The sequence below is a fragment of the Corvus cornix genome, chromosome 18 (assembly GCF_000738735.6).
Source record: "Corvus cornix cornix isolate S_Up_H32 chromosome 18, ASM73873v5, whole genome shotgun sequence".
NCBI classification, from domain to species: Eukaryota; Metazoa; Chordata; class Aves; order Passeriformes; family Corvidae; genus Corvus; species Corvus cornix.
In genome coordinates this window covers 12,113,559-12,130,526 of record NC_046347.1, presented here as the reverse complement: position 1 = coordinate 12,130,526, position 16,968 = coordinate 12,113,559, and the positions used below count along the sequence as shown (strand labels likewise).

Genomic DNA, 16,968 nt, shown 5'->3' with positions numbered 1-16,968 from the left:
TGCCCCAACCGACCCTGCACCAGCCCAACGGGCCCCGGCGCCAGCCCAACTGCAGGGCTGCCCTTCCCCCTCCACATGCCCCAGTGTCCCCACCCCTCAGCAAGGGCTGTTTGCCCACCCTGGCCAGACTCAGGCTGCAGTGCCAAAGGCTGCACCATCCGAGGCACAGGATGGGCAGGGACTGCAGCAGGGAATGCTCTGGCAGATCCCCACCATGGCATGAGTGTGCATGACTGGACAACCCCCCCTCCAGCCCTGAAGGCAGCAACACAGCTGGCACAGGCTTAGCACTTCCAGCTTGCCCTCAGCCCCAACTTGGCTTTGATCCCATTCAACCTGCTACCAGCTGGGTATGAATCCCTCAGCCCCGCTGCGGAACAAGGTACCCGAGGGTACCCCACCACCCCCATCGTCCCAGATCCTCCACGGTTCAGTGAATGCCACTGTGGTGGGCAACCACACCCCTGCCCAGCCAAGCTTGGGGCCCTCAGCAGGATGCAGGACCAAGAGTTGTCCCATCCTGGAACAGCTACCCTGTGTTCTGCAGTGAGGTACCCCAGGCACTGTCCTGATGGTCAGGGACAGCTGGCGAAGGCACAAGGCTCACAAACACCCCCAGCACACTGAGACCTCGGACTGGGAGGAGCATGAGCCCAGTCCAAGGCTGGGCACAGGGCAGGGGCTGACGGTGGCAGGGGACTCGTGCCCGCCCCAAGCTGCACAGAGCACAGGAGGCCACGCGAAGTGCGGTGGAAGTGTTTATTTGCTGCTGATCTTCAGCACTAGTTTACAAGGCCATGGCAAATTAAAAAAAAAAAAAAAAAAGGTTAGAATAAAAAATCCTGCCCCCCCGCCCCACTCCTGTGAGGCCTCTGCACTGAACCACCCACATACAAAATAATCTACAAGGAGAAAACTATACAGGAGTATTTACACCTCTGATAAATAGACTAATACTGATCCAGACGCCTCCAGACCGTACGTGGCGATGGGGACAGGACAAGACACAGGCGATTGTGAGGCAGAGAGGTGGGGGCCACAGCCCCCACCCAGCCAGATCCCCACCAGCAGCCATGCCAAGGGCAGGCTCCAGCTCTGGGCGTGCCCCATCCTGGCACCATGCTACCCTGGCACGAGGGCTGCAACACAAGGATGCGCTGGGGCAATGCCACCCAGTGCCCCCACATCCAAGCCACAACCCCCACGGCTGGGTGAGGTTACATCTCTGCCCTGTGTGGCACCACTGCTCAACACAGCGGTGACAGTCCCTACCCTTTGTGCCTCCTGTGTCTGTGGGGACCATTCCAGTGCAGGGGGCGGCTGGGAGGGTCCAAGGCAGCAGCGTGGGACAGACCCAGGCCCGCTACAACGAGGGCTGGGAGCCGTATCTCTGCAGGGCATCCCTGGGGCTGGCACTCTGCACCCCAGCACCTGTGGCACCCCAAAACCGCCAGCTGCTCACCAAGAGCTGCTCCCTCTCCTGACAGGACATCCCAAGAGCGTCTGAACATGGGTGCTGGGGGGACCCAGTGCCATGTGGCCGCAGGCTTCCTGGGGGTCAGAGGCAGGGAGGGTGCCCGTAGTGCTGAGGCCAGGGCTCCCAGGGGCGCACAGGGGTGCTGTGTTCCAGCCTGAGCCTGTGAAGATGCTGTCCAGCAATGCGGCAGTGATGGGGGGCCAGAAACACTGAGATGCCTGTGCCCCTTCCCTCCCCCCACAGTAAAGAAATGGCGAAGCTGAAGCTGGGCCCTGGGCCTCGAGGGCCAGCCTGCAGCGTGGCCCCTGCCCCACAGGCCCCCATGATGGGGGGACACTTGGTCCGCTACAGGGGCACGCTGGCCTTGCAGGGCCAGTCTGGCTGCTAGTGCCTCTTGGTGGAGGAGACCTTCTTCTTCCTGGCAGCCAGCATCTCGTAGAAGGGGTCCCGGCTGATGGCTGCCCTGGCAGTGGAACAAGGGCTGGGGTCAGGCCAAACTGCTGCAGTGATGGGTGTGACCTGCCAGGCCTGGCCTTGGGCAGGTCCCTTTATATCCCTGGGAAAGTTTTCTTCCCCCATCCTTGCAGGATGCCCTGGGAAGCACTGTCCCCTTCGAGGGCAGCAGGTAGGTCCCTGCTGTGCCCCTGCCCCCTCATGCTCCTCCAAGCACTCACTTGATGCACTTGATCCACTCCTCCTTCTCCTCAGGCGTGGGGGCAGAGATGCGATACACGGTGTGGTTCCCCTCCACCACACGCCCATCTGCCTCCGTCTTGCAGGCCTTGATCACCTGGTCCTTGTTGTCAGGGATGTAGAGCTCAAAGCAGTTCTGGGAAGGAGAGACCACTCAGAGACAGCCCCCACTTCCAAAGGGGACCCCAGACTGGGAGGGAAAAGGCAGAGCTACGCACCCCTGGCACAGCCACCCCGGCATGGCAGAGAGGGACAGACCCATTGTGATGGTCACCCCCTGGCCCCCATGTGCCCCTGCAGTGACCAGCCCCAGATCTGCACCCAGCCACTGTGATGGTGAAGGCAGTGACCACTCTGGGGCCCCCTGTCTCTCCTCAGGACATTTCAGGGTCTTGAAACACCTCCCAGCTTCTTCTGCCCAGGCCAAAGCTGCCCCCAAACCCCAGAGGACACTGCCACAGCACTCACGGGCTTCTTTGAGTCCTCCACCTCACGGATGCTCAGGTTCTCCAGGGGGATGATACCACGGGGCTCCTTATCCTGGAGCGGCCAAGCAGAGGTTTAGCAGTGGGGTGGACACCCCCAGTCCAGCCCCCTCCCTGCCCCAGCTCAGCTCACCCTGCACGGAGCCCACTCACCGTTGTGTACTCGAAGTAGTAAAGGCAGTTGTCGGTCAGGATGAACCAGCGCCGCTTCCACGTCTTCACCCTGCCTCCTGGATGCAGAGAGGGACAGTCGGGCACAGCCCTGCAGAGCACAGCCGGGCACACGGCAGCTCGGCAGCGCGGGAGCCGCATGGACACACAGGCTCCAGCAGCAGCACAGGGCCCGGGCAGACACACAGAGCCAAGCAGAGCCAGGCAGCGGCGGGCAGCAGCAGCAGGCAGCACACACCGCACCGAGCCAGAGCCAGAGCAGGAAGCGGACGGATGAGGATGGAGGCGAGGGCGGGAGTGCCAGGCTGGGAGTGCTGTGGCCGTTCCCACCCAAACACAGATTCAGCACAGCTAGAGGAAACTGCGGCCAGGCACCTCCCTGGGAGGACACGGAGACTTTCTGTCCACACTGACCATGGTCCCCCTCGTCCTGGAGCCCAGGCAAGGCAGGACCCAAGGCCATGGCCGAGCTCCACAGCTGCCACCACAGTGGGAGAAGCTGGTCCCTGGGCATACGCCCCGCTCACCCCCGGGCCCAGCTCCCCTCCACCGCAGCCATTGCAGCAGTGCTGAATGCGGGACGAGCACCCACCCTTGCAGGCTGGATCCAGCATGGATACAAGGAGCCACGGTGTACACTCGGGGTCCAGCTCCTCTCCTTCCCCTGCCAGGAAGGCCCTGTGGCCCCTGCTCCCCTGGGCCAGCTGGCAGCCCACCCCTGTCCCTGCCCCACAGCAGTTCTGAGGGCCAGCACCACTGCTCCCAGACACCTCGGGGTGCAGGCATTGGAGCAGTGCTGGTGCACTCCTGGGGACTGCTGTGAGCCCTTAGCACAGCACAGGGTACCACGCAGACAGATCCTGCCTGCTCCCATCCAGTTCCATGCACTTGGCACACCCTAACCACCCGTGCACAGGCTGGGGCCCCTCTCGAGGAGACCCCAAGCCTGTCCCCATCCCTTGTGGCACCGGAGGCGAAGACCCATTGGCCAGGCTGAGCTGTCTGCGGACATGGCGATGCACAGCCGGGCAGGTGGCAAGGTGCCACTGTGGCCCCGTCCTCCACCGGGGTGGCAGAGGGGGCCGCAGGCCTTGGGGAGCGTGCGGCATCGGCAGGGCCGGCACCCCACATCCCTGCCTGGAGGTGGAGAGGGGCTGTCCTGCAGCAGGCGAGGTCCCTGGGCGGTGTGGGGTTAGCAGCAGCAGCAGCAGCAATGAGACTCATCACCAGCAATTAAAAACGCAAAGGAACGAAGCCCCAGCAGTGTGAGCAGAGCAGGGAAGAGGGGTACGTACCTCCTGGAGTTGGGGGCAAGGAAAGGAAGAGCCAAAATCATGGAAACATATAAATGAGGGAGAAAAGAAAATTAAAAAAAAAAAAAAGGGAAAAAAATAAAAAGAGGAACCCCAAAGCCCCCCCTTGCCCTGCAGGTCAGTGGGGCCGGGCTGCAGCAGGGAAGCTGTGAGGGGTTGGGCCAGCGGCAGGGCCGTGGGGGCTTGACTGCCCTGGCTCACTGTGGCTCTGTGGGATGGGGCTCCTTGGCTGCTGGGCACAGGGCCTGGTTCCATCCACCCCATGGCTGACCGGCAGGGTCCTTGCCTGCCCCCCATGGTGTCCATGGCCACTTTGCTGCCTCTCTGCCACCCCACTCGTGGTGCCAACCTGAACTTGGGTGCACAGGGCCCCTCCAGTCAGGGACAGGAGAGCCTGGGGCTGTCCTGCGTTCCCCCAGCCCAGGGAAGGGAGCAGGCAGCTCTTGCTCTCTCCTCCCAAGGGGATGGCCATGTACCAGGAGTTCTGAGCCCAGCCAGAACCCCGGGGAAATGCCCCACTGGACCTGATCCTGCCAACACCCATCCCCCCTCGCTAAACCCAGGCAGAGGATTCCCCAGAGGTGCCAAGAAGAGAAGCCACAGGAGCCAGGGCGTGGAGGGCTCCGGCTGTGGAGCCGGGCGGTGCAGCAGGGATGCCATGCATGCTGCCTGCATGTGGAGCCGGGATGCGGAGGTGATAATGCTGTGAGAAGGTGAGGCAGGGGCTGTCTGTGGTATGGAGGGGGGACACACGCAGCCTGGGGCAGCTCGCCGCTCACTCCCGGGGCCTGCTCCGACACACCCTGCTGTGACTCAGCGACCTGAAGGGCCTCGAGGTCTCTGTGCTCTGACACCAGACCCTGGTACCAGCTCTGCACCCCAGGGGCTTGCCCAGCCTAGAGGCAGAATCCCCCAGGACACCCACCCAGCCGCTCTGCAGGGCCTCATCAGCTCTGAGTCCGCTCCTGCTGCCCAGCCAAGGGAAGATGGAGGGCTGGATGTACAGATGCCTTTCCTGTGAAGGCTGTGCCTCTCTGCAGCCTCATCAAGCTCTGAAGAGCCAGGCCAGCAGAAGAGGTGTGGGAAGCCCAGGGGCATCGTGCCCTGGGGACAGCCTGCCCTCCCTTGCTGCTGGCACTCACCGAGCTTCAGGAGCCAGCCCTCCCGGTCGGGGTTGAAGAAGGTGTGGGTGAGGTCGTTGCCATCATCCTCAGGGATTTTGAAGGGCTCATTCTTGATGCTCTCGTACAGATTCTAGTACAGTGATACGGAATCAGCTGTGCTCTGCCCTGGAGCCCTGTGGTGGGCCCTGCTCTGGGCCAGCTTTGCAGCCCTGGCCCTGGCCCTTCCACACCCTGGCCCTCACCTGGAGCAGCTCCTCAGGCAGGTCCCCCCCATCATTGATGCCGCGGTTCATGGCGATGAATCGCTCTGCCGTGGGCTTGTCCTTCACGTTGGGATTGTGCAGGCTCGTGTTCAGCATGATGATGGCAAAGGACAGCACGTAGCAGGTGTCTGCAGGGGCAGAGGGGAAAGTCAACTGTGGGGCAGGATGCCAGGGAGACCATCTGGGATGGGTGCTCACCTGTGGACTGGAAGACACCAGGGTTGCACTGGCAGTACCGCTGGGCAAAGGCCTCCATCATCCGGTCAATCTTCTGCGCCTCCCCCGGTAGCCGGAAGCTCCACAGGAACTGCCTGTGGAGAGAGAGCGAGTCGTGGCGCTGATTTGGGGGCTCCATGGTCCCCCACCACCCCCAATGGACCACGCTCAGCTCCCAGCCCTTACTCACCGCAGGGCCTGCACAAGGTTGAGGTCAGTGAATTCATGCAGCTCCACGAAGGCATGCAGGACTTGGATGTTGAACTCATCCCTGTGGGAACAAAGCCAGAGCACGAGGGATGCATGATCAGCAATCCTGTGACTGCTGAGTGGCTCCACTGTCCCTGCCCTACTCCAGACTCTACTCATTCATGGGGGAAAGCTGCAGCTACCCCCTGCTTGAGCCCTGGTCTGGTCTGCACAAATCAGCCACTTGCAAGTGCCAGCCGTGAATTGAATCCCCCCGGCACCCCAGGTACCCCCACGCGGCTGCCCTGTGAGCTCAGCGCTGCAGCGTCAGATCTCTCAGGTGGCAGGACAGGAGCCCAGAACACCCCCAGGAAACCTGAGCCCAGAGCACCTCTCGCCCAGGTAGTCGCCAATGGCTGTCTTGTTGAGGCCCTCTCCCTTGTACAGGAACTGAGCGATGTCCTCGCATGTGTTCTTCAGCAGGTCGTTCTCGATCAGGAACTGGATTCCCTGGAGTGGTGCAAGAGAGGTGTTTCGAGGTCTGTGTCTGCCCCCGCCAGCCTGCCCCCTGACTGTCAGTCCCTGCCCTGGCTGCTGGCTCTGCCCCAGCGCCGGGAACCTAGACTGGGAGGTGGCAGAGCCCTGCACACCCCCAGAGGCTGGTAACCAGCCCTGCTCCCCATCCCACACTACCTTCTTGGGATCCATGTTGAACTTCTTCCTGCCCATGGCCACCTGCTTGTTCCTCTGCATGTTTTTCCTGCAAGGCATGAAGCAGCTCTGAGCATCCAACAGGGCCCCACTGCCTCTGTCCAGCCCCTGGGGCAGTGCACTGTGGGGAGGATCAGCCTGGACCGAGGAGAGCCAGGCCCCCATGCTGGACCCATGCAGGGCAAAGCCAACACACTGCTCTGTGTCTGCCCCACGCCATGGCCTGGGGCTGCCCTCGGCCTGTCAGGCCCCAGAACAGAGCGGGGCTGCCGTACCGCATCCTTGGGGGTCACCCTGAGCAGAGGGGGTGCAGGCACAGCATCTGTCAGGTCGCTCAGACACGGAGAGGCTTGGGCAGGCTGGCTGTGGCAGGGCTCTGGGGAGAGCGGTGGGGCTGGCAGAAGGGGACAGTCTTCATGCCCCAGTGGGTAACTGGGAATGGTGCTGGGAGTCCGCTCCCACCGGCTGCCGGGACTCCCCTAATCCTGGCTGGCACTGACTGCACCAGCTCAGAATAACAAAACCCGCCAGTGGCCGTGGCCAGACAGAGGGGCTGGGGCTTGGAAAAATAGACCTGGGAGCAGCAGATCAGCCTGGGATCCCGCTCCCAGGAGCTCAGAGAGCCTGGGAAAGCTGCTCACACCAGTACTCGTGGGCCAGGGCTCAGCTGCCCTTGGCTCCTGCACAGCGTAGGCGAGCCCGAGGGGGCTGCATGGCGCTGGGGACTCACCTCTCCTCCGTGGAGCCCAGGTTCTCAATCTCATTCGTCACTTCTGCTATCTCATCCTTCAGGCGCTGTGGGGAGAGGGGGCACTGAGACAAGGAGGTGCCTCCCCCACAAACCCCCCAGCCCCCAGCCCTGGAGACAACCCCATTCCCCCAAGAGGCCCTGCAGCCCCTCCTTCCTTCCCTCCCTTCTTCCCCCCACCCCCAAGCGCTGCCCAGGGGCTGAACCCGCTCGGAGGGCACTGGTGGTGGGGCTGGCTGCTCCCTGTGGCTAATCCCTGCAGCATTGCCGTGTTCCCAGCATGCAGGAAGGAAGAGATTCGGAGGTTAACAAAATTACCCCTAATCCCTTCAGATCATGCCCAGCATATGGCAGTAATTAGCCTCTGCTGCCTTAATCAGGGACACGACTGACAGTGTCCCAGATGAGCCCCGACCTCACAGGCACTTGCCAGGGCAGTGGCCTGGCCCAGAGACATGGTCACTGCCCATGCCAGCCAAGGGCTGGCACAGACACTGGTGCCCCAGGGAATGGCACAACTGCACAGCCTGGAGCTCTGCAGGGCACAGGAAAAGACATGGCTGCTTTGGCAGGGCAAGGATGGCTGGCTGCCACTTGGGATCACACCCCAGCTGGGACCCTCTCCCTGTCCCCAGAGCCCCTCGGAGGCAGAGCTGTGGGGCAGCAACACGAGGGATCCTGGATGGGGCTCCAGGGACCCTGCTAGTGACGCGGGCAGGGACACTGTCCCCTGCCACCCAGACTGCTGTCTCTGGGACAGGGGGATTGTGTGGGCCCCTTGGCATCACACCTGTATGTCAGCCAGCAGCTCCTGCTTTCGGCGGCGGATGTTCTCCAGCTCCTGGCACTCCTCTGGGGTCAGGTCACTGGGCACTGAGCAGAGACACGATCAGGTCAGCATGTGTGGTCCTGGGAATCAGGCCCACCAGGCTCCTGGTGATGAGCCAGCTCCCAGCCAGCAGATGTGGGCTGGGTGGAGGCAGAACGTGGAGGTGCCAGGTAGCAGGAGGAGCTGGGCTGGCAAGCAGCATTGCAAGCCCCACACAGAGGCCAAGTGGCACCAATGGCATGAAAGGAATTTGAGGGCCAGGGCATCTGCTCATTCAAACTATGGCAGCTGCAGAGTGAGAACCAACACGGCCCCGGATCACCTCCAGCACTGCTTCTGCCAGCCCTGGCCCTGCTGCTCCCCCAGGTGCCATTTCACTCTGCTCTACTCCAACCGGGCTTCGGTGGGTGCCCATTCTGGTCCGTGCCATGGCTGGGCAGCTCTGCTGTGCCTTGCAGCACAGGCTCCACATCAACCTGCAGCCCTGCAGGTTGTTCTGCTGCACCAGGTCAGCCCCAAACATAAACCAGTTCCTGGCCATCCTTGCAGCTCCCTCTACAGCAGATTCACTATTCTGGGGCAGAGCCTGGAGCTGGTGCAGACTCCAGACAGATCTCACCTGCACACCGTGACACCTACACCTTGCTGTCACCCTGGGGAGCCAGACACCCCCTCTCCAACACCATCTCTGAGGCTCGAGCCCAGGGCCGCCACATGGTCCCCTTGCTCCAGGAACATTCCTAGTGCTCCTTGGCACGTGACCTCCTTGCTTCACGGTGACAAGGTATCCCATTCCTGTTCCCTCCAGTCCCCAAGGTCACCTGCCCCTTTCAAGAGTGCTCTGAGCCCTCCTACTATGCCCATGTCTCCCACCTCTGCCAGTGGGTTCTGTGTGTTGTACCAAGGTCGCCCGCAAGGACACCAAAGCACCATCCCTCTAGAGCGCTGTCCCCAAGGGAGGTGGCAGCAGGATCTGCCAGCTCAGCTCTTGTGTCACCCCCACCACCCGCCCTGGGGTGCTGGGAACAGGTTGTCTGTAGGGCTGTCACCATCCTCCCCTGCCCCAAGCATTACCCTTTGACCCACTGAGGTCCCATGTGCCACCATGTACACACAGGCTCCCAGCCACCGCTGCCACCAGCCCAGACTCACCAGAGTGTTCCCAGCGCAGTCACTGCCCCATGCCACTGCCCAGACACCACGTGCCTTTGGACCAGCACCGTCCTCAGCTGTGCATCGATTCTCCCCACAGTGCTGCTGCCTTAGTGGGAGCTCCCTGGGTGACAGCGACCCTGCACCCTGAATCTCTGAGCTCAGCACTTCCCCGGCTCTGCTCTGGGGTCTGACAAGCTTCCTCCTTCACAACTCCTTGTTGCCAAGGCTGAGGCGCCTCGGCTTGCGACACTGTCCCTCAGACACGACACCAACACTTCCCAATACTTTCAGTCTCCCATGTCAGGAAGCCTGAACCAGACAAGTCGGCTCGTAGCACCAGGTTAAAAGTTACTTACAGTACCAGAGCTGTGCTGATGCCCCTTCCGCATGCCCCAGCGCCATTCCCACTGGCACCAGCCCCACACTGCCAGGCCCCAAGGCTCCCAGCAAGCCCATGCTTGCTGCAGGAGGGATGAGCTGCGTCACACCCCCATAAGACACAGAACCCCCCCAAATCCCTGGGCTGCTGCATGCGCCAAAGGACCCTCCTGCCTAGCTGCAGGACCCTCTTGTCCAGCTGCCGGACCCCCCCACCTGGCCGCAGGGAAAGTCAAATTCGTGCTAGGGCTGGAGCTGGCCTCAGCTCTGCCTCTTCCTGCCCACCTGGGAGTGGGGAGGGGTTCCAGCGGGGGTCCCGGTGGCCCCGGGATAGGCGTGGTGCAGGACGAGACGCTGCAGGGCAGCAGGGACGGCGGCGGGGCTGTTCCAGAGCCCCGGAAGGTCCCTCCCCGGTGGAGGCTGAGCACTCGTGACAAGCAGCCCAGCCATGTCAGCAGCAGCCAGAGGAAGAGAAACCCCAGACGCAGGAGCTTTTCTGGGGAAGGAAGGCGGCATTAACCCTTCGCTGGCTCTGCACAGCAACTGCCCTGTAGAGCCCCAGTGAGCCTGGCCGCAGGCAGAGCAGTGCCGGGGGCGGGAGGCTGGAACAGACGCTTCCCCTGGCTTCAGCCTGGCACAGAAGTCACACAGCATCCCACCACACTGCGGGATCCCAGCATGGTTGATCCCAGCGCCTCCCCACCTGCACAGGAAGCTGGGGGGTTCCCACAGCTCCTGCAGGAACCTGCCCACGGGCGGCAAGGGCCGCCAGCAGGATTCGTCCGTCTGTCTCGGGCTCTGGGCTCACTGGGGCCTCGGAAGCAGTCGCGGTACATGCCCCCTCCGCACCTCGCCCAGGCAAGGCCCCGCGGCGCAGGGCCCTGCTTGCCCCGTCCCCTGTCCTACCGCTGCCCGGGGCCCGCAGCAGGGCTGGCGGCAGAGAAACGGGGCAGACACGGAGCCACCGCCCCCCCTCCCCGGCCCTCCGCGCCCCGGCCCGGCTCACCGTTGCCCTCTGCCCTGAGAACCATCCTGCCAGGGTCTTCCCCCGGCCCCGCTGGCCGTGCCCGAGCTGCCAGGGGCTCTGCAGCAGCGCTGCCGTGCCGGGGTGCGGACACCTGCACCCCCGGTGCTTCCGCGGTGACTCAGGGCCGCGGTACCAACGAGTTCCGGGGCCTCTTGGGCGTCACCGCGGCCTCGCCGAGAGCCAGGACCAGCAACACCCTGTTCCTGCCGCCATGAGCCAGAGCCGCCAGCACCTTAACGCCTGTGCTCCCGCCTGGGTGGGAAATGGGGCTCCAGGGCCCTGCTCCCCCTCCTTGGCTCAGGGCCGGTGGACGCGATGTGCTGGGGTCCCAGCCAGGCAGGCCCTGGGCTGGCCCAGCCCTTCCTTCCTCGGGGCCTGCCAGGACACTCGACCGGGTACATCTTGAGCTCACTGCGCAGTGCCGGGATCCCCACCCTTCCCCTCCAGCAGCTGGGCCCCCACACGCCAGCAGACCCCCAGCCCTGCAGCTCCCCCCATCTCTGCCAGACCTCCCCACTGCAGGTCCAGGGCCTGTGCTGGCTGTGGGGACCACTGGTGCCTGCTCCCCTCCATGGCATCTCCCACAGCTGGCTGGGACAAGAACTGGGATCAGGAGAAGGGCTAGGAGCCATGCCAGTCCCCACGGGATGTTGCTCCCCACTGCCTCACCCCCTTACTACGGGGTGTCTGTAGGGACCCCATTGCTCCGTGCAGGACCCCCGTGTGGAGGGTCCGGGCACTGCGGGGCCGTGCGCGCAGCAGGAACGACCCCAGCACGTCCCTGTCCCCATCAGTCGCCTGGAGAGGCTGTGTCAGCCTCGGCTGCTTTGACTCAGCTAAATCCTGCTCAGCAGCACGAGATGGAGACACGGCACCCAGAATGACAGCTACGGAGTAAGGGAGAGTGGGCTTCAGAAGCCTCGGGGTGTCCTTCGGTCCCCTGAGCTGCAGCAGCAGCTGCCAGCCCTGCTGCCGGCCCACGCTGTACCACACCAGAGGGGCAACAGCCCTGGGGTCAGGCAGACCACGGGGATGAGCCCAGGGTCTCTGCATGCTGCTTGCGGGTGCCGCTACCCACTGGTGCCCTTGGTGGGGTCCCATGGGGCCCCCAGAAACATCCTGCCTGTCTCCTCATACCACATCCTGTTTTCACCATGGCCGCGTGCGCACCCTGGGTTGCGTCAGCCCCATCCTTCCCCACCGACAGCTGAGGTGCATCAGGAGGAGGGTTTCGGGACAGGCAGCTCCAGGACAGGCCCCCCTAGGCTGCTGAACCCTGTGCCCAGAACACTCTCCTGCTTTTGTGCAGCCCTCCCCATCACGCCATCAGCCCCGCTTCCCTGACCCAGAGCCCATCAGGGAACTCCCTCTACAGCCACTGCCTCGCTCCTAGTGGCTCGAGGCTCCACCATTCCCACACACAGACCCCCAGCCTCTGGCATGGCTGGGTGAGCACTGGCTCAACCATGTCCACAGGCACTGTGCAGGTGCAAGGAATGCAGCCAGGCAGGCATCTCACCTGCTCTCGGCACTGCTTACGGTGCCAGGCCTTGAGAGGAGCAGAGCCCCAGCTGCTCGGCCACAGGGCTGGCTGAGGAGGTCCCGCAACCCCCTGCCCCACTGTGCAGCCCCCCTGCTGGGCAGGAACCAGCAGCCAGCAGCAGCTCACACAGGGGGCTGACCTTCAGCACACCCACAACGCAGCAGGAGCTGGGCTTTCCCACACAAAATTCCCTTTGGAGAGTGCCACCCTCCCCTCTGTAGCCACAGGCACTTGTGAGCGCTCACACATCCTCTGGGGGAGGGCAGGACATGCCATGGCCATGCTGCACTGCCTGCAACCTCCCAGCCGCCATCACTGGCTCCTGAACAACCCCGTCCCAGCGCCGCACCAGCTCCAGCACAGGGCAATGCCAGGCAAGGGGCCCGGTGCCCGTCCATCCTGCAGGGGCTCAGTGCTTGTAGAGGCCTGAGCCTGGGAAGGCCGGCAGAGGAAGGAGGCGGTGAGACAGCGAGGACACTTTGTGCTGCTGTCAGCAGGAGCCATATGGAGCCGGAGCCATATGGAGCCGGAGCCATGGGCACCGCCATGTCTACTGGGGGATGGGAACCCCGCGGCACAGAGGGGAGGGGGGCACGCAGTGCCTACCTGCCTTGGCAGCCACCGAGGGGCAGAGGAATGCCTGGAAACTGGAGGCGCAGAGCTCGCTGACTGTCCCCATGCTGCGGGGGTCCCACGCAGGATGCCACCAGCTCCAGGAGGGCAAGGCAGGGACAGGCAGAGGTCAGGCAGGAGCAGACAGAGGCCAGGCAGGTGCACGTGGCTGAGCAGTGGGCTCCCCAGTACTAAGCAGGTACCCAGTACCTGGGGCAGCTCCTCAGTACTGTGGGGCAGGGTGCAAGCAGGGGAGCCGGAGCACTCGCGGTTCTGGCTGGAGCTGGCTCTGGTAGGGGAGCTCCAGCCGCAGAAGCCCACGCGCCAGCCCCAGCCAATCCTCGCCGCACCGGCACACCAGTCCGTGCCACTGCCGGAGCCCCAGCGGGCGGCTCAAAGCCACTCAGAGGACGAGGAGTTTAGGAACTCCCCAGCAGCCCCCCTGCCCAGGCTGCTTGCCCCCCGGCAGTCCCCTTGCCCCCGCGGGGGGCCGGCAGCGGGGTATTTTTAGAGTGGTTTTATCCCTCCGTATTAGAGCATTAAGCATCAGGAGCTGGCGGTCGCGTAGCAACGAGCGCTGCATGCGGGAAGGTGCACCCGGAGAAGCGCGGCGGTGCGAGCGTGGGGGTGCCACCACGGCCCCCGCTCCTGGGGCGCAGGGCCCGGGTCCCAACCCTGACCCAGCCTGACAGGCTCAGCCAGCCAGCACGAGCAGACAGCAAGCCCTGGTCATGCCCCAGAGAAACTGCCCTCTCTGCTGAGGCCCTGGTGTGTGGGGGGCTCCTGCAGCAGGAACCGAGGGGTCTTGTCCTGGGATCCCAGGCTGGGGGACAGCTGTGGAGCTGGGGAAATGCGCAACCCTCCCACCCTCCAACCCCACAGGCGCCGAGCAAACCCAAACCGGACTGACAGCTCCTTTCCTCAAAGCAGGAGTGATCTTGAGCACAGGGCATGGCCATGAGTAACAAACCCCAGGGCCTGTCAGGGCAGGAGCAGCTCGACAGCTCTGCTCACCCAACCCCTGGGATCGCTGAGCCAGGAGTAACTTGAGCGGGGCAGGCAGAAGCCCAGATGGGGTGGGCAGTGGGGAAGGGCACCCTGGCAGGCAGGAGCAGTCCCTGATCCTGGGAGCAGTGTGACTGCAGAGAGGAGGAGAGACAGTGGAGAAGAGCAGCTGATGGGGCTGCGAGGGCAGCCAGGCACTCACTACTGTGACTGACCTTCTGCTTTCAACACCACTTCCCTTTTCCTGGGGGACCAGAGCAGTGGTTGCTACATCACCGGGAGGCAAAAGGGCAGCAAAGGGAGCTGGGGGCACAGGGGAGGCTGAGCTGGGCATGTGCTGTACTGGTCTGGGCCTGGACTGGCATCTGGAGAACCCCCGGTGTGACACAGGCACGGGGGTGCTCTGACTGGGATGAGGCAGGGCCAGGTGGCATCTCCCACACAGAGTGACCCGGCTGCCTGGCTCTGTCCTTGCACCCTGTCCGGGTGAGGTGGGGCGTTTACAAACCATAGCCACAGCCCTGACACGATTGCAAGTGTCAGCAGCAGGGCTCATTGTTCTCTGCCCCAAAACCTCAGGAGAGGAACTGGACAACTGCCTCTGCCTGAGCCCCTGGCTCTGCTCTCCAAGCCTGGTGCTACCCCTTGCACTATCTCTCTGCCTTTGACCCGGGAATCCACTCCTGAGCTCTGTGGAAGAGTTGCTCCCCAAGCTGGGCCCAGCAACTTGCCCAGGCTCACCCCACACTGTGCAAGGAAAGGGGCTGGGGCATCAGCAGCAGCTCCCCCAGCAGTGTTCCCTGGCACAGAGGGGCATGCCATGGTACCAGGATGCCTCCGAAACAGCTAAGCCTGTCCCAAAGGGCTGTCAGCACCCGCTGGCAACAGGACTTTGCAGCCTGGTGGCAAGGAGGGCAGGGACTACCCGGGTGAGCCAGCCTGCTGCGACCTGGCAGCCCACCCTCCTCTCAGCCCACCCTCCTCTGGGGATCCCCCACACCTTGCTCAGCCCACCCTGCCATCACACACCCATCCTGCCCCAGACAGCGAGGCCCCCCCAGGCACAAGCTGCTTTGCTACAGGCTGCATCAACCCTGCTTAGAGAAATCCCTTAATCCCCAGGCCAGAGTCAGCGGTAATCCCCTGGGTGCAGCAGGATTACCAGCACTGCCCACTCCCCCTCTCCCTGGGGCCAGGCCTGAGCCGTGACAGGGCCCAGCTCAGGACACGGTGCCAGGACAGGACTGTGCTCCCCACATCCTCTCACCGGTGCTACAGCTTGGCAAGGCAGGAGCAGCCAGGACGGTTCCCTGCCAAGATACCTCCTCCCCACGGTCCAGAGGCGCTTGACCCACACCACTGCTCTCGGTCAGTTCCGGTCTGGGATGGGTTCAGTCTTGCCGCTGTCCCCAGGGTGAGATGCTGGGAAGGGGGTGGGAGTGCAGCCCCACACCCTGGCAGGAGCAGGGGGAGCACACATCTGTGCTGCCAGCTGCTTGCCCCGGGATTTGGTCTCTGCTGAGGCAGACGGCTGAAGAGAGGCCATGAGCCGTGGGGCAGACACTGGCGTCAGCACAATCCCACCAGAAAGAGAATCCCCGTCGGCTCCCACCATGCTACAGCCTCGGCAGAATGTCCTTTGCTAAACCAACTCAGCGCAGGGGCTTCAGGGCAGCTATGGGTTGTGCTGCCCCCAGCACAGGAACAGTGGCGGGGGTTGGAGGTGGCTGTGCCACTCCCTGCATCCCCCACGGCGGGATGAACGGGTCATTTCTGATGCTGACAGATGACCCGGGATGTCTTCCAGGTGATTCTGAGTAGCAACGAGAGGCTGCTCACAGCGCTCTCCTGCTAATGGGTTGTATCTGACAACACCCGAGCCAGGCCGCAGCCGCTGGCACCTTCCTTATCTTACACACTGAAGTCCTCGCAGCCAAGCACAGTCATTTCTGGGGTGGAACAGCAGCTCCTCATCGGCTGCGTCGCACAGCTGGGCAGGAAACCGACCCGTGAACCAGCACTGCCGGCAGTGGCACTTCGCTGGCACCAGCTGCTCCCAGGAAGAATGGTCACCAGCACGGCTCCAGCACTGGGGCTGTAGCCTCAGATCTCACCCAGATTCCAGTCTCCCCTCAGCAAAGACCCCGCTCAAGGCAAAACCACCGGCCTGGGACAGAGCAGGCACAGGCAGGGTCTCCCTGCACAGTCCCGGTCTTCATCACCGGGAGGGAACGCTCTGCGGGCACGGAGGACGGAGGGAAGCGGGAGGAAAATGAAAATGCACGGGCACGAGAGGGGAGATCTTGCAACCCCTGAGCCACCATGGCCCGCCCTGGGAGCGGGTCAAGGGCATACGCCGGGGGCTCCCGAACCCGGGGGGTTGTGACATTCAGCAGGCGCCATCGAGGCGAACCTGTCCTGAGCTCTGCGGGGCCGGGACTCGGCAGTGCCGTGGGAGCACCTGAGCAAAGTGCGAGCGGAAGGTGTGCGGGCAGCGAGTCACGGAGCTCGCACGGCAGTGCCGGCGCTCCGGGGAGGGCAGCCCCGCAGCTCGCCCGCCCCCCGCGCTGCCGGCAGGCACCAGGGGCCAGTTCCTCCGGCGCTTCCTCCGCCGCCGCACGCACGATGCCGCGAAGGCCGCGGCCGCTCTGTCACTTGCGGGCGCAGGTCCCGCCGCCGCCAAGTCCCCGCCCGTCCGGGAGCCACCGCCCCCGGTCCCGCACCTGGGAGCGGCCCGGCCCGAACGCGCCCGCCCGGGAGAATCGCCCCCGCCCACCGTGGACCACGGACTACCCCGGCGCCTCGTCCCGGGCCAGCTGGGTGTCCCAGAGCCCCCCGCCCGCCCCCGGCCCGCACTGACCGCAGCCGCCGCCCTCCTCCTCCTCCATCCCGCCGCCGCCGCCGCTCCAGCCCCGCCCGCGTGACGAGCGCGCCGCAGCCGCCACGGCCGGCACCACGTGACACGGGAGGGGCGGAGCCGCGCCGGCCCCGCCCCCGCGCGGTGCCCCCCCCGCGCCGGTGCCCCCCCC

General features: G+C 64.2%; 1 protein-coding gene across 5 annotated transcripts; it reads right to left on the bottom strand.

Moving 5' to 3' along the window:
* Positions 1–769: 769 nt before the first annotated feature.
* CYTH1 (cytohesin 1) lies at positions 770–16,834 on the bottom strand. Of its 5 annotated transcripts, none has more exons than XM_039562433.1 (13): positions 16,800–16,834; positions 8,181–8,263; positions 7,373–7,437; positions 6,625–6,691; positions 6,323–6,441; positions 5,933–6,013; positions 5,725–5,837; positions 5,506–5,654; positions 5,281–5,393; positions 2,809–2,887; positions 2,639–2,710; positions 2,152–2,306; positions 770–1,940 (listed from the first exon to the last, which is right to left on the bottom strand). In XM_039562433.1, exons 1-13 carry the CDS (start codon positions 16,825–16,827, stop codon positions 1,862–1,864), a joined length of 1,203 nt encoding a protein of 400 aa, XP_039418367.1. In that variant the 5' UTR covers positions 16,828–16,834; the 3' UTR covers positions 770–1,861. The 5 variants fall into 5 exon arrangements, with proteins under 5 accessions (XP_039418367.1, XP_039418366.1, XP_039418369.1 ...); XM_039562432.1 differs by lacking the exon at positions 16,800–16,834 and adding an exon at positions 12,929–14,915 and having other exon boundaries at positions 2,809–2,885; positions 5,282–5,393; XM_039562435.1 differs by lacking the exon at positions 16,800–16,834 and adding an exon at positions 10,759–10,881 and having other exon boundaries at positions 2,809–2,885; positions 5,282–5,393.
* Positions 16,835–16,968: the final 134 nt, after the last annotated feature.